This window comes from Eublepharis macularius, chromosome 8 (assembly GCF_028583425.1).
Source record: "Eublepharis macularius isolate TG4126 chromosome 8, MPM_Emac_v1.0, whole genome shotgun sequence".
Classification (NCBI taxonomy): domain Eukaryota; kingdom Metazoa; phylum Chordata; class Lepidosauria; order Squamata; family Eublepharidae; genus Eublepharis; species Eublepharis macularius.
Window position 1 is genome coordinate 56279239 of NC_072797.1, and position 17118 is coordinate 56296356.

A 17118-nucleotide genomic window follows, 5' to 3' on the forward strand; every position below is an offset into this window, starting at 1 on the left:
CCCTGTAGTATCCTTGATAAATGGAAATATTCTGTCTATAAATTTCATACAATATATCCTAAACAGTTTCTGGGTAGGGCAAATACTTGCAGTCTTTATTCATTCAGTGATTAGATACAATTGCCATTACTGTGGTTTTTTTTTTTAAGAGAACTCAAAACCTTGCAGGCTAACTCCTTTTGCATTCTGGAAAAAAGTGCAGTGTTTCATTTCATTGCTTTAATTCTTTGAATCTTCATTTCTCTTGAGTCTGCTATCCTATCCTATAGCTTTTTCCAGATTTACTACTTCTGTGCTAGCCTGTCTTCCTGATCTTACATATTTACATAAGAAACTTGTTTCATGCATTTCTGGACCATGGAAGTTTATACCACAGTATATTTGTTAATCTTTAACATGCTATATAGTAGAAGCATTTCAAGCTTTCAAATATAATTTTATATATATTATACTCTGATAACCCACTGTTTACATCCTGCAATGCAGGCCTCATTTTGCTTAAAGTGAAAGATGCTTGAGAGGTTTGCTTTTAAGTGCTATCCATGTATAAAGCAGCTCTTAAAATAATAATAATAATGATAATTTATTTATATACCACCCTTCAGGATGATTTAACACCCACTCAGAGCGGTTTACAAAGTATTTTATCATTAGTCTCACAACAACCATCACCCTGTGAGGTGGATGGGGCTGAGAGAGCTCCTAGAAGCTGTGACTAACCCAAGGTCACCCAGCTGGCTACAAGTGGAGGAGTGAGGAATCAAACCCCGTTCTCCAGATTAGAGTCCTGCATTCTTAACCACTACGCCAAACTGGCTTTACACTAATAAATACTAATGAAATTGTGACAATTTAAACTATGAAAGGTTTGTGTTATATATCTACTGGCCCTGTAGTCTAAAAGTGTGTAGTAAATATATAGAAATAAAATATAGTGCAGCCAGCTCCAAGGAAGCATTGTATACCCAGCTCACAGTGGACAGGTGTCTGGTTTAATCTTCTGTGAGAGTTGAAATTCTCCCTCTGAGGTGGAGGACGTCTTGATGGGCGATTCCCACCCTCCATTCAGGGAGGCAGGAGCAAGTTTTCTACTTCCTGTCTTCCTAGTGGGAGTCACCCTTTCTTTCAGTTTCATTCTTGTCTCAACAGGGAGAGTAGCTTTGCCCGAGTGCTGCCTTGTGTTTCAACTGTTTTTCTTCCTTTCCTTCACTTCTACTTTCCTTCACCTGATTCTTGCCTTGTTTACTCCTTTCTACTCTACCTCCTTGCTATTCTCTTTCTCTCTGTGCGCCTGCTAGAAGGCTTGCAGGGGAAGCTTTCTTTTTCCTTCCTTCGGCTGTGGTGGCCATTTCATAGCAAGATAGAATCATGGACCAGCAGAACGTGCTCTTCCATCACAGTAGGATGAAAAATCATGGGGGACACAATGGATTCTTCTCTGAAGGAGAGTTGGAAGCCCTCCCCCTTACCATCACTTTCTGGCAACAATCCCAGAGACAGTGGGGCAAACTGTGAGGAAGCCACAACTGCGGCCACTCATATCGCGAAGAGACTGAAAGCGCAAAAGGCGCTATTCCTCCCTGAGCAAAGGAAACATAGCAGCCATTTCCGGCCTCACCAATGAGGGCAACATTGCCAACCAGCTGGGAGGTGGCTATGGAGTGGATTTCTCCACATCCTTAAGCCAGTCTAGTGGTGTAAGACCCAGTGCGGGGCAGCCAAGCCAGTCTGAAATTCAAGAGTCATTTGTGCCTCCAAAGCCTATAGTGAACGAAGGAGGGCTACTCATGAATAATGCAATGGGATCGAGACCTGTGTTAATACCCCAGAAATTCCTAAATGTCATTAATCAGACTTAAAAGAAAAAAGCTAGCTTATCTTACCTCAGAAAGCCACGGCAGCCATTTCTGGCCGCGCCAAAGCTGGCAACCTTGCCAACAGACCAGGAGGTGGCTGCGGAGTGGTTTCCCATATCCAAAGCAAATCAATGGGCGCAGGACTCAGTGAGAGCACCAAATAGCAACAGCCCCAAGGTACAGTGCTGCTGATGGTCTGCTTGTGAGGGATGCAATTGGGTCAGGCACTGTGATACTATCCCCAGATTTCCTATTACATAAACTGAGACTGCCAATTTTTATCAGAGTGCTGAGGGAAGAGACAGGACTCCCTCTGGTTCTTCCTCCAGGCCTCCCACCCCTCAAACAGGGTACTGTGGAAGAGGCAATTTCTTACAAAGGGAATCCTAGCTGGCCTTCCCAGGCAGCTAGAAAGGAAACCTATTCCAGAAAAAGAAAGGGAAACTGAAACTTAAGTAGATAGTGAAGTATTTTCTCCCTGTTGGTTCCATATATGCCTATATGCCCCCCCCTTTTTTTCCTCCAGGGAACGGGGCCAGCTCTCTCCAGGGTTCTCAATCTCTCTTAATCAGCACGAAGTATTAAGTAGAAATGAAGAAAAGAGCACAAGTCCTAGCAGGCCTTCAGCCAGCTCATGTAGACAGGAGTAAACCCTGGACTAGAGTGGAACTGCTCCAGTTTTTAGTATCCTGGGCCCAACATAAAACATGAAACAGACTCCACAGCATTACAACTGTCTTATGTTGAGAGAGAGTTCTCACTGCAATTGTGTCCATCCTGTCTTTGGAATCTTTCCTGTATGATACCATTTTAAATAGAGTTTGGTGCAGTAGCTGGAGTGTTGGGCTGGGATCTGGGAGATCCAGATTCTCATGCTATTCTCCATGGGAGACCTGCCTGGGGCCTTGGACCCATTGTATTCTCTAGGCCTAGTTTGCCTTGCAGGTTTTTTGTGTGCCTAGGATGGAAAGATATGAAATGTTGTATACACCTTGGAGCCCCCATTGGGGCCGAAAGCTGGGGTTTAGATAAACACAACCATCTTTCTGCTCAGAAAGGGTGCCCCGGGGCAAGAAGTCCTTGATGCACAAACTTTAATTAAATTAGCTACTGGCAGGGCCTCTGCTGTAACCCTTAACAAATATATTCTTTAGTCCAGTGGTCATCATTATTGTTCTTGAGGATCTACAGATTAAAGAGCACCTCATCTCTATTTCACACTCTGTAGATAGCAAATGCTATAAACTGTTAGTCTATGTGAGATCCATATTCTCTGTTGCAATTTTTCCTTTAAGCTACTGATGAACAGGTCATTATGACCTCTTTGCCATCCTCTTGATGGGAGCATGAAACATATTTAACCCTATCCTAGGGCATAAAGGGTATGGGCCATAGTGCTATGAACTGAGGCCATTGATCATCTCTAATAGCGGATTGCATCCTTGTAGGAAAAGATAAAAGCCCAGTGGCTCCCTAACAACTAATGTTTATTTGCTGTGTGTTTTTGTGAGTTCAGTTTACCTTTTCAGATATCTGTGTGTTTCATAGTGACTGTTGCTGTGACTTCACAGAGACTCTGAATTCTTCGGTCCAACTAGACAGCACTCTTGTTACAGGTAAGTGCATCCCTCCTTTCTCATGCCTCCACTCCCCCATATTCTTCACAGGGCTGGAATGGAGGAATGGAGATTGGAGGGTGATACTGGACTTAAATATTGAACAAGTCCATCAAACATAGGCATCTCAGATTGGAGACGATGAGATCCATCACAGAATCCCTACTAATGGAGGGCCCATAGCTCAACAGCAGACCACTTGCCTTGCATACAGAAGGACCCAGATTCAGCCCCTGGTGTCAGTTGTTCATGGATCTCAGGACTAACCTACACCAAAGGAGTATCTTACTGTACTAGATCTAATGGAAGCATATCTCCACATTCCGATCTTGTCCGGGCACCAAAGATTCCTCCATTTCTGTGCAAGGGAGCTCCATCTACAGTTCAGAGTACTTCCATTGGCCTCTCTGTGGCACGGAGGGACTTCACAAAGAATTTGATGAGCCCAATGTAAAGCTAAAGGGGGGGGGGAAGCATTCATCTACAAACTTACCTAGACAACTTGCTGATCAGGTTAAGCTCTGCACACCTACAAACTTACAATTCCTGATCAACTTACAGAGTAGTTCTTTATAATCCGAACATCTGGAAGCCCTATTAGACAACATGCAGTTGTTTCTTCCTAACTAAAGCAGTGGCAAAGAAGAGAAAGGAGATGTCACAAGGGATCGTCAAGGCCAGGTATTTATTGATGACATTTGCGAAACTAATGGGTCTACTGATTCCGAGTATCGATGCCATCCAGTGAGGTCGACTACAGACAAGACCCTTACAGATTTCCGAGACCCTTACAACTACAAATTATGAACAGGAAAGGTCTTTCCATTCAGTTCCCCCTCACAATAAAAATGAATAAATAAAATATTTTTTTTTAAAAAAAAGCCTCGTATGGCAGCCAACTCTGACCAGCCTTCTGCAAGGAAAGCAGCACTGCATTCCAGTAATGGAACAGGTTCCAAGGACACTGGTCTGTCCAGATGGGGAGCAGCACTAGAAGATCCTCCAATACAAGGTCGATAGTCCAGCAGTGAGATGAGATCCTCTGTCAACCTACTGGAGATTTGGGCAACTTATCTAGCCCTACTACAGCTCAGACTGCGAATACTAGACAAACACCTTCTAATCGGAACAGACAGCATATCAACCAATTAAGTGGACAGATATTTCACCAGGTACTTTCATCCCAAGGTCAAAGTAACCGATGCATTAACATCACAGTGGCCACACATTCTCCCGAAGCTAATCAGGAAGATAAGATAACAAAAACAAACAAAAAGCAGAAAACATAGTGGAAGCACCCTACTTGCCCCATTTCTCACGGCTCTGTGCTCTTCAACAACTGTCAACACTTCCACCCCTGACTTCTCCAGTATCTCTTGATATGCTCCAGCAATGCCAAGTTCCACATCCACACCTGGAATAGTTACATTTAACCATATGGAGAGTGAGCGAGACTCCCTCTCTTGGCTAGGCTATTCTCAAGAAGTAACCAACATGCTACTGGCCTCTAGGAGGCAGTCCGCTAGCAGGATATATAATGCATCATAGAAAGTCTTCACAAGAGATGCAAAAGAAGAAGGGGTTAACATCATGAAACCCAAAACCAGATCTATTCTATACTTCCTACAGGTTGGTCATGCGAGTGGTCTCAGAGCCTCAACCCTAAGATGTCAGGTCACAGTCTTAACAACAGTGCTGCCACGGTACTAGGGTCTGAGTCTGTCCAGACATAAGTCTTATTCTAAAAGCATTTTGATAGAACAAAGCAAATCTGAAAAACTGCTTCCTTATTTATTGCTATATCCTCACCGAATAAAGGAATGAGGATGTCTAAATCTACCATTAGCAGTTACCTCAAGGCATGCATCATTGAAGCATGCAAAATTCAAAAACTAGACATACCAGCTAGAATTACTACTCAATACGAAGTGCTGCAACCAGCGCAGCATTTGCCAGACATGCTACAGTTAAGAGATTGCAAGGTAGCTACTTGGTTGTCTGTATCTACCTTCGTTAAACACTATAAGTTGAACATATACAACTCAGCGGATGCAGCATTTGGCAGAAGAGTATTACAACATATCTTATGACCAGATGACAATGACCCACCCAGAAAATAGGGACACTGCTCTGGGAGGTCCCATCAATATGTCCTTTGCCTCAGAGGGAGAACGGACCATTGGATACTCACCGTGAAGGGTCCTTCTCCTCTGAGGAAAGTCCTGAAGTCATTGTCTTTTCACTCTCTTCTGCCTGACAAATTCACTTCCTATCCTGTTGTTTCCCCTTAACATGTTTGTTACTCACCTTTCTCCTTGTTATTCAATTCTAGAGTGTCGTATTCATAATTATGATGCTATAACTGCTTTCGGAGTTGGCAAAACTGAAAGGGTGACTCCCACTAGGAAGACAGGAAGTAGAAAACTTGTTCCTGCCTCCCTGAATGGAGGGTGGGAATCACCCATCAAGATGTCCTCCTTTCCTCAGAAGAGAAGGACCCTTCATGGTAAGTATCCAATGGTCCGTTTTCCCAATGGGGAGTCCCTGAACTTGCTGAGGTTGTGTTCTGACTTTCAGGATGGAATTAGCTTTTTGCCCCGCTTCCTTCCAGGACACTTGAGTGACGTTATATCCCTGCAACAACCCTGCAAATCAAGTAAGATTCTCTTAATTATCTAATACTCTCTCTTGGACGCATACCTTAATGCGGTGAGTGGTCTGAGTGTGCAAGTGAAGCTGAGAGCAATACTGATAGGCATTTAGACTCTTATAAAGAATCTAAACTCCTAGCAGTCACTCAGGGTTAGAATGGTTAAAGTTGAGACACTAAACAAGTGTGCATCCATCCCATTTGGAAATGAACAGTCACATCAGCAGAAGAGGACTGACAGTTCTAATGGTAATAGGAGCAGAGGAATACTTGAAAGATAGCTACTGTCAGCTGCAGACGTGGAAGGTGACAATGGTGGAGGATCTTTCATAGACAACCGCAGTTGCCTCTGCACAGAAGTTAATGGTAAACCACTCCTCATCATCTCATACCTTGAAAATCCTATAATGAGACAATCCAAAATGAAAGAAGATGTAGTGCTGGAAGACAGGACCCTCAGATCAGAAGGCACTCAGTTGGCTACTGGGGAAAAAGCAAAGGACAGGTACAAAAAGCACTGTTCTTAATGATGCAACCAGACTTAAGCCAAAATGACATTCAGTTGCTGATGTGAATAGATGCACAAGGAAGTTTCAAAGCTGTATGACTCATATATTAAGAATGTGAGAAGGATGAATCCAGGTAAGCTCAAAATCATAAAACGTGAAATCGAACTTTTAAACATTGTAACCCTTGGTATGAGTAAACTACAGAGGACGGAATTAGGACATTTGCAGTTAGAAAATTGCGAAGCATTTTACTCTGAAAATGACAAACTCAGAAGAAACTGTTACTCTAAATGTGAGGAAAGACATAGCATAAGCAATAGGGGGCAGCTATGATGGAACCAGATAAGATCCTTAAGTGTAAGGAAGTATTGCTGGAGACCAAGATTGAGTTAATTCATACTATGGAATTCTCCATTACTTTGAATGGATGTGGAAGTTGGACAATGAAGAAAGCTAACAAACAGGAAGAAAACCAATTCATTTGAAATGTGATTTTGGAGGAGAGTTTTACTGATACCATAGACTGCCAAAAAGACAAATAATAAAATAAGATTTATTATTTATTTATTCGATTTTTAGCCCTCTCTCCCCACAAACAGGGTCAGGGCAGGGTACAATAAAATGTTCAATAAGCATTTAAAATCTGTCTGTCGGTATCTCTATCTCTGTCTATCTGTCTCTGTCTACCTATCTACCTAGATTTAAAATCCAGAGAACATAAATTTAGAAAAGTTGGATAAAAAAACACGAAAACTAATGAACATGCATCACTCTTTACACTCAAAAAGTGATGTTGACAAGTTATATTTACCACAAAAAATTGGTGGAAGAGTACTGTTACAAGTACATCAGGTAGTGGAAGAAGAAAAAAGAGGCCTGAATGATTACATCAGTAGAAGTACAGAAAAATTACTTCAGATTGTGAAAACAGAGAATATATTAAAAACAACTGAAACAAAGGCTGAATACAAGAAGAAACAGTTTGAGAATAGATTAAATGGCTGGAAGAACAAACCCTTACATGGGTAACGTCTAAAAAATACTGAAGGAAAAAGTGACAACAGCCTAATTTGGGCATGGTTGAAGATGGGTACAATCAAGAAAGAAACTGATTGTTATGAAAACGAATGTCAGAAAATCAGTGAAAATCCAAAATTTCGACTTTGCCAGGAAAAAGATGAAACTGTCCCATCTTATTTGTGAATGCAGCAAAATTGCACAAACGGATTACAAAGCTAGACATGCAGAGTTGCAATGCTGATTCATTGGTCATTGAGTAAAAAGTAGCATCTGCCAGTATCAAAGAATTCATGGGAATATCAGGTGGAAAAGGTGCTAGAAAATGATCAAGTCAAGATCTTGTGGGATTTTAGAATGCAAACTGATCGACAGCTTGAATACAATACACCAGACATAACAGTTGTGGAAAACAGAGATGTTTGGATAATAGACATTGTAATTCTGGGAGGTGCCAGAGTCGAAGAAAAAGAACAAGAAAAAATGATTCAATGTAGAAATCTGGCAATAGAAACCACCTGACTGTGCATGAAGTATACAACAGTAGTCTCCATTGTCATCGGGGCACTGGGAACTATTTCGAAAAATTTTACAACTTATATTGGAAAACTACAGCTTTCTGACATAACACCTACAGAACTGCAAAAGACGGCGTTACTTGGAACAGTGTATATATTACACAGATACCTGGCTGATACTTAGGTCTCTGGTGGAAACTTGTATTAGCTCAGCAAGCCCAATCAGTGATAACGTGTGATCTTTATTATTGATTGTGTTGCGTGTAATTTGGATGGTGATGGTGAAAGCCCAACAGGAGACATTGGGCACATCACAGTTGAGATTCTGTTTTTTTAGCTATAAGCTTTGCCACTTCTAGTGAGTAAGATAACTTGTCCCAGAGGAACAGGGAGGAAAGGGTGATATTCATCTGTCTGCCAGCTGCATAAGTTCTGTGCCCACCATCTGTTTTCCTTCCCATTTATTGGTATTTAAACCTGTGCATCGCCAGAGGTGCAGCCTTTCAATGTGAGCTGAAGGGCTTGTGATGTGGCTCAGACAGCCTGTGGCCCTTAGTGAGCTGGCCCAGAGGATCCAAGAACAATCCAAGAATTGGAGTGGTGTAATGCAATTTTTATTGTTGCTTGTCTGAATTATATTTGTGTTTTCTTGTAAACTGCATTGACACTACAGTGGGGAGAAAATTAGGATAGGAATATTTAAATATTTAAATAAATCAAAATTCAAATTTGATGTATTCCAGAATGATAAGCCATATTTGTTATTTGTTGAAATGAAGTTTGTTGAACTTGCATTGTACTACTTTAATATTAAAAAGTATAGCATATTGGGGAGATGGATGAACCTGCTGGAGAAAATGGCTACTCTGGAGGGTGGAGATTATGGCATTATACCCTGCTGAGGTCCCTTCCCAAACTTTGCTGTATCTAAGCTTCATTCCCAGATTTCCTAACCCAGAGGTGACAGCTCTAATTTTAGATGAATTGGGGCCCATTTGTAAAATGTCCTCACTTGCTCTGCTACAGTTGGTTGGCCCAGAAGTTTTACTTTCAAGGCAAAGTGTGTCATAATATGGGCTACAGAGGGACTTTTTTTTTAAAAAAAAATCTAACTGCTGATGCTATCTGATTGCAAAAGTTGTTCATGGTTTAAGTTTAGTAGCTGTTATTGCACCCTCTGAGGTCCTCAAAAGTTATTTTTGTAAAAAGGCATTGGATAGTTTTAAAGGCCAGCTTATCACAAACTTATCACAAAATTTACCTTGCAAGCAATAACTAGAAAATGTTTTCAGAACTCTTTAGAAACAATATAGGAATTCTTCAAGGAGATTAGGAATTTAAACAGTTCTTTAAAGTGCTAAAAATGACAAAGATAGTTCCAGAACTGCATAATGATAAGGTTTTAGTGTGTAATCACTTCAAAATTGTGACACTGATGAGAATTCAGTGGAGTGGTTGTTTTTTCCCTGGAGGTATGAAGAACTTTTAACTGCTTAGGTAGCTGCATATATATTCTGGCATAGGGTCATGGGCACAACCACAAAATGGCAGCCACAAGAGGTGAAGCCAACCACAATACATCAGGGAGTGGTCATGCAAAACTCTAATAGTAATTCTTCAGCATTTCAGGTAGGAGCTCTGCTTACCTTTTAAATGAACACATTGTTTAAAAATACAGCTGGGCGCAGTGGCGTGCGCCTGTAATCCCAGCCTGAACATGGGAGGCTGAGGCTGGCGGATCGCTTGAGCTCGGGAGTTCGGGACCGCAGCTGTGTAACGTCAATGGATGTCTGTTGCTGTTGCTCTGTCTGTGAGCCTGAAGGGTCTAGCGGGGTGCTTGTTTAAAAATATGTTATTGCATAGCCACAGCTTACCTTAAATTAAGCAGTGAAGTTCCTTGACCTGTGACAGCAGCTGTTGCCAAAACAAGTTTTGAAAAATCTGCACAGCCAATTAGAAGCACTGCTGGGCAAAACCTACCCACTTTCTAAAAGCACTTGGCAGGTGCCAGGAGAGGGGTCATCAGGGACTTGATGTAAACTTGAGTAAACTTAAGTGATAAAAATATACGAACAATAAATTGCTTGTAATGTTGTTCACGTGCTATTGGGAAAAAAGCTCAGCCTTCCATCTTTACTATAGTGAGTCAATTCAAATCAATTACGGTTCCTGGTCCCCTGATGGGAGTGAGGGATCCCTTGCTCCCAGCCTCTGCCCCCTGCCTCCTCTTACCTGGCCAGCAAGGGGGAGGATGGTGCGGGAAATGGTCCTGGGAGCCCTGTAGCACACTCCTTCCTGGTGCAATAACGAAGGCTCCAGGGTGTTCACATGCTTTTCACGTGCACACAGTAAGTACCTCCAAAGTGCACCCCACAAGGCACCCTCCACCCCCTGTTTTCAACCCTAGGGGACATAGCAATCCTAAACTCAACTTTATTATGCGTATTTTTAAAACATTCTGCCTGGCTTGTAAGGCATATTAGAATGACTCCTCAATCTAGAACCCAGTATGTGCTCTGATGTACTTAATGCTTGTGTGGGCTGCCTAATTCCATAGATAAAATAGTTTTGTAGGGGCAAGGGATGCTGTGTTGCATCAGTTAAAATTGATGTGCAGTTCTTCAGCCAAAGGAGCTCTCTATATATGTTGTGAACCCTTTATGAAGAATTCACTATTTTGTATGCTGAACTCTATTCTGGTAGCCATGTTAGTTATCCAAACAAATGACATTTTAGAGGTGTTAGTGTGAAATGAAGAACAGAATTTCATTTTTTTATTTTTCATTTCCATGAAATGATACATGACACTCTAGAAGTTCTGTAATCTCTTATCCAGATATGTAAGTAGTTAAGAAGTGGGAGGAAAGGGAGTAGTGCTTTTTATTCTGAGAGACCATTGTGAAATCATTTGATGGTATAGCCATAATATGTTTTTGTTTATGCATCTGATTTAAGATTGTCATTATTTTAAATACCCTAAGGGAAACAGTTGGTCGATGTTTCTTCCCGATATTCTATTAGAAGATGACTAGGGGGTGGTTTGTGTATAAATTAGATTTTTATAGCCTACGAGTGTAGAGGAAAAGGCAGATTAACTGAGTTAATCTACTAATAATTCAAAGGACCTCTCCTTTATCATAAGTATTTCTTGAAATTGTAAATATCATATATCTGTTTTAAATGTTTTTTCTAAGAATTTATTATTCATAGTAATGCTAAATTTCTTTTTTGTTTACAAATTTTATTTAAGCTATAAACGGTAAACATAAAAGATAAAAAACACAACAAACTAAAAAACCACACAAACAATACATATAAATGTGAAATAACAAACAAGACAAGCAGCTAATAATAATTTAAAAAGTACAGTTTAGGAAGATAAGAAAAAGACAAAAACTAAACTACAAATTGAGTTCCGATTTTCTCCACAACTATATGTCGTTTTTAAAGTCTCGCTTATTCTGTATTAAATATAAGAGCCCTCTTTTTTCTATTGTTCATTATTCTTAATCCATAAATCCAGATATCATCAAAACATTATTATCTATTTCATGTAAAAAGTCTATAAATGGTTTCCATTCAGCCAAAAATGTAGATAATGTCTTTTCTTTAATCAGTGAAGTAAGTTTTTCCATTGACGCAAACTCCAAAACTTTTATCCACCATTCCTCCATTGTAGGCTATGTTGGAGTTTTTTGTGCATAACGATACTCCATTTCCATTTTTGTGCATACAATACTATTGCTGCGGTGATCATATATAAGAACAAAGTTTCAAAACTTCTTTCCAACTGGCTGTCAGTCATTCCCAACAAAAAAGTCTCTGATTTCAACTGGATTTTAATCTTCAAAATCTTCTGAACTGATGTTTGTATTTGCAACCAGAAGCTTTTTGCTTTCTTACAATTCCACCACACAGGATAAAACATCCCTTCTTGTTTAGCACATTTCCAACATACATTTGAAGCATCCTTGTACATTCTAGCCAATTTTTCAGGAGTCATATACCAACAATGCATCATCTTATAGAAATTCTCCTTAATACTAGAGCATAATGTAAATTTCAGCCCTCTTGTCTACATATTTTTCCATTGCTCCATTAATATGTCATGTCCACATTGTTTTGCCCATTTAATCATACATTCTTTTACTTGCTCTTCTGTCTCAAACATCAACAAAAGTGTGTACATTTTAGAAATAACATGTTCATCATTTGCACAGAGTCAATTTCAAATTCAGTTTTAGATTGCTCAAAGTCATAGTGTCTCTTGTCTAACTTAAATCTCTCTGAAGAAGACCATTGGTAAACATGTCCTTCTAGTTCTAAATCCTCTGGATTTAATTTTAACTTGACTTTGAGAAAATTCCAACAAATCACGATAAGTTAACCATGTAATTGGACTCACCATTTCTCCTCTAAAATGAGCTTCTTGCGATGATAACCAGAGAGGTGTTTTCAAACAAAACCTAAGTTTGTATTTATTCTATACTCTCAAAATGGCACATCTGACGTAATGATTATTAAACTCTGCATTAACCTTATCTTTATTGTACTATAAGTATCCACGTCACCCAAATTTTTGGTCATGCCCTTTGAGGTCAAATAGTCTTCTGATTCTAATCCTTGGTTTTTTGCCTTGCCATATAAATCTCGATATATCCTTCTGCCATTGTTTAAATGGTCAAACCAAAAGAGGCTATCAAAGATGCTCACCCACCCAAACTTGCCAAAAACACAAATGAGCACTGATGCAGTAAACTAAATTCTTCACACAATGTTCACAAAAATAATTTAGTGAATTTGAGAGTAATATACAAGAGTGAAATACAACATGTGAAATTCTAAAACATCATAATCACTATAATATCATCAAAATCAATTACACACAGCGAGGTGTTACAACACCGAGTAGCATATGTATCCTCAGAAAAGGGAAGAATCCCAAGAGTTCTCTTATGAGCTGTCTTCAATCAGTACACCGCGGTCCCTGGAAGTGCGCAGAGTTTCAGCACGTGAAAGAGTTTGTGGGAGAGTCGGAGAAATACCATCGTAGTAGGAGAAACCACGCCCCGTGAAGAAGTGCTCATGAAACAAGCTTGAGATACCCGGAGGCTTGTCGGGCGGGGAGGTCCCCCTCGGGGGCTCCCGGTTGCTGTTCTCCACCTGCACATTCCATTCTCCTCCCAGTCTTCCAGCTCCATTCCACTTTGTCCGGAGGGACTTTTCATCTGCCCCCGCGGTTCCAGCGGGAATCCTCAGTGTACTGATTGAAGACAGCTCATAAGAGAACTCTTGGGATTCTTCCCTTTTCTGTGGATACATATGCTACTCGGTGTTACACACCTTGCTGTGTGTAATTGATTGTGATGATATTATAGTGATTATGATGTTTTAGAATTTCACATGTTGTATTTCACTCTTGTATATTACTCTCAAATTCACTAAATTATTTTTGTGAACATTGTGTGAAGAATTTAGTTTACTGCATCAGTGCTCATTTGTGTTTTTTGGCAAGGCTGGATTGTTTAAATGGTGCCTCAGTTGTCAAAACTGGAATTGAGGGGCTGTAGTGGCTAAAATGTTAGACTAGGATCTAGGATGGCTTGGTTCAAATACCTCACTGGACCCTGGAAGTCCACCAGTTGACCTTGGGCCCATCACAGTCAGCCTAATATACACTCACAAGGTTGTTTTTGTGGGGATTAAATGGAGGAAGAGGAAACTATGTGAGAAGCTACTTTGAATCCCTGAGAAAAGTGGGATATAAGCATTTCTCGCTCTCGCTCTCATTCATGTATTTGCTTATTACTGGGTCAACGTTCCCTGTTTGTAGGTCTCTGAGCAGCTATTACTTTCCTTTTTTTTCTTTTAATATTTTAATTTTTAAACAATTAGTAAAACATTAAAAAACATACACATAAAATACAAGCAAAAAAAATCAGAATACTGAAGCTACATGTTTCCCTCTCCACTCCTGTACATACTTAGATACTTTGTTATTATGTTTAGCATGTTAGCATGCAACTTAACTATTTAGCTTAGTAATTAATCTATTTTAATATTACTTATATTTAATTCTCCTGTTGCTGCTACTTAGCTCCATTATGTGACATATAGCTTTCATGAAGGAAAAATGCCAGAGTTTTCACAGAATGGTGGCTCCATGGCCTGTGTGTTTAGACTCTTTATCAAGTAGAAAGCCCATATGATTTACTCATTACAGCTGCTGTATAGAATTGATACCATAAAATGCATAAAATGAGCAATTCTTGCTCATTACAGCTGCTGTGTAGAATTGATACCATAAAATGCATTTCCAGGGCACTGCCCACCCAAGTGTTATAATGGGATACTCAACCCTTGGTACATCAACAATGTAGGGGGAGAAAGAAACCCAGTCTAATGACTTGCCATTTGATGTATGTCTTTTGACTTTTTTTTTTTAGATCGAATTCAGTTACCTAGGAATATGATTGAAAACAGCCTGTTTGAGGAAGAACCTGATGTGGTTGACTTAGCTAAAGAACCTTCCTTGCATCCATTGGAGCCTGATGAAGTGGAGTATGAACCAAGGAGTTCTCGGCTTCTAGTACGTGGTCTTGCAGAACATGAAATAGATGAAGATGAAGAGGATTATGAGTCATCAGCTAGACTTCTGGGAATGTCATTTATGAATAGAAGTACAGGCCTGCGCAGTAGCACCACAGGCTACAGGCAGAGTTCAAGTGGATCTTGCTCTGCACCATCTGCAAGGACCACAGTGATCTGTGCTGTTATTCTTGTGATTGCTGTTTCTGTAATAATGGCAATTTATCTTCTTCCTAAATGTACCTTTACCAAAGAAGGCTGTCAAAAGAAAAAACAGACACAAGAAGTAATATATCCTCACGCAACCAATGGACAGGTCTTTCCATGGGCAAATATAAGGCTTCCAAGTGATGTTGTGCCAGTACATTATGATATTGTGTTGCAGCCAAACCTAACCAGTCTGATGTTTTCAGGTTCTGTTCAGATTACTGTGAAAGTCCTCCAAGTTACTTGGCATATCATACTTCACAGCTCAAGACTAAGTATTACTAAGGCAACTCTTACTCCTGTGGGGTCAAGCCAGCCAAAACCAGTGGAGATTCTCGAATATCCAGTGAATGACCAGATTGCAATTTTGGCCCCAGAGGCTCTCCTTGTTGGACACAGTTATACTTTAAACATGGAATATCACTCTAATTTATCTGACACTTATTATGGCTTTTACAAAATTGCCTACAACAGTTCAGCAGAGAGGTAAACTTGCAAACTTGTTTGTTTATCATGATCATCTGACACGTGATCAAATATATTTGTGTTTTCGGAATGAGCTGAAAGCATAGTTGAATATTCACTCACTCAACATTTATCCCCTGAAGGTGTGTGCCAAAATATCTGTTTCTTCAGAAGAGAGTGACTGACACACAACCCAAATGAAAACAAGTTACTTATTTTCATAATTTAATTTAATATTGGGAAATTCCCATATGAGATGACATTCTTCTTTTATTAGAATCAACACTTTAAAAAACTTTATTTTGTCCTGCAGTCCAGTTATTACCAAGCATCATTCTGTTTATGAGCGAAAGAAATATTACTGACTTATTGCCACCATTGTGGCATAGGAATGTATTCGCTGGCTGCAAGACTGAATTTATGAACATAATGGCTAGGTAAACTTCAGTGTGTTAATTCACCAGTGTACTGCTCTTGACAGAAAATAGAAAACAGAATATGGTATTCCAAATGTACGTTTGTGTAGGTAGTATCTTGTAGTCAGTGTAACAGATAAAGGAATAATTGACTGAGGGGCAGACCTCTTTTTAGTTTCAGATGATACTTTTGTTGAGTTCACAGTCATGATATAGTACCAAAAATAGTTAAATGATCTGAAGAGGTGCCGCCTGTATTCAGCCATACAAGTAAGGAAACTTAAGCACCCTTAAGTTTTTTTTAGGAGATTTCTACTGATTGCCATCCTGCTGCAATCACCACAATTCTCTGAAACTTTGTTTGTGAAGAACAGTGAACCTGTAGGCATCTACAGTGGAAGGAGGAAATCAGTGACAAGTTTCTCAACTTACCTATCCTCCAGCCTGTTCCATAGTGGCTGTTTTAAGCTGGGAACCACCTGCTAACCATAAGCCCTACTGGGCAATGTCCTTGTCCAGTTTCCTAGAATGTGAGGGATGACACATTGGGGAATGGTGCTCAGGAGAGTCACAGATGGTATGACCTCATTAATCTCATACTGTCCTTCCTAGACATTGTATTTTTTTTCCAGTTCCTGTTGATGCCTTTGCCCAATTTACCTATTCTTTCACCATATGAGACCACCAAGTGGAAACATCAGATGAGTACTTAGAGGAGTGGGTTTGGATGGAGAGAGAGAGAGAGCTTTGTGTCATTGGCATAGAAGTTGTATTGAAAGATATTAGACTTGTTAGTTTTCCCAGGAACCAGCTGCTTATTGGTTGTACAGAAAGGCGGACATGGGGTGGGTACTCCCTTGGTGTTGGACAGTTAGCTGAGCCTTAGCGGTTCTGTGGCATCAGGGAATGTTAGCACAACTCTGTGCAGAAAATAAGTAAATAGAGTTCCAGAAAATGTTGTTCTTGCCACTCTTTGTTTTGATATTAGGACTTTGTGTGCTGAAAAACACAGTGACTCCTCTGGAGCTCCTGGAAAGAATGAAGAGACCCCAGTTCCCTCTTATTGGCTCTTCTTCTCCCCCCTTCTCCACCTTCCAGTGCCGGGGGCGGGGAGAGATGGCCACATCTGGTGGGTTCCCTTGTTTCTGGACACCATTTTTCTGCCGGTTACGTTTTGCAGCCGGCCTTCTCCTTAAGGTGCACTCCCAGAGGACTGTGCATGTGGCCATGATGAAATCACAGGCCTTAAAAAAAAGTTTTCCTAGACAATGTGTGA

At 40.2% G+C, this 17118-nt stretch overlaps 1 protein-coding gene across 1 annotated transcript in view; it reads left to right on the plus strand.

Moving 5' to 3' along the window:
* LNPEP (leucyl and cystinyl aminopeptidase) overlaps positions 1-17118 on the plus strand; it is a 65080-nt gene that overhangs the window by 12722 nt on the left and 35240 nt on the right. Inside the window, exon 2 of the mRNA XM_054987533.1 lies at positions 14613-15447. Coding sequence (XP_054843508.1) covers positions 14613-15447 — 835 coding nt within the window. The remainder of the gene's footprint in view (positions 1-14612; positions 15448-17118) is intronic.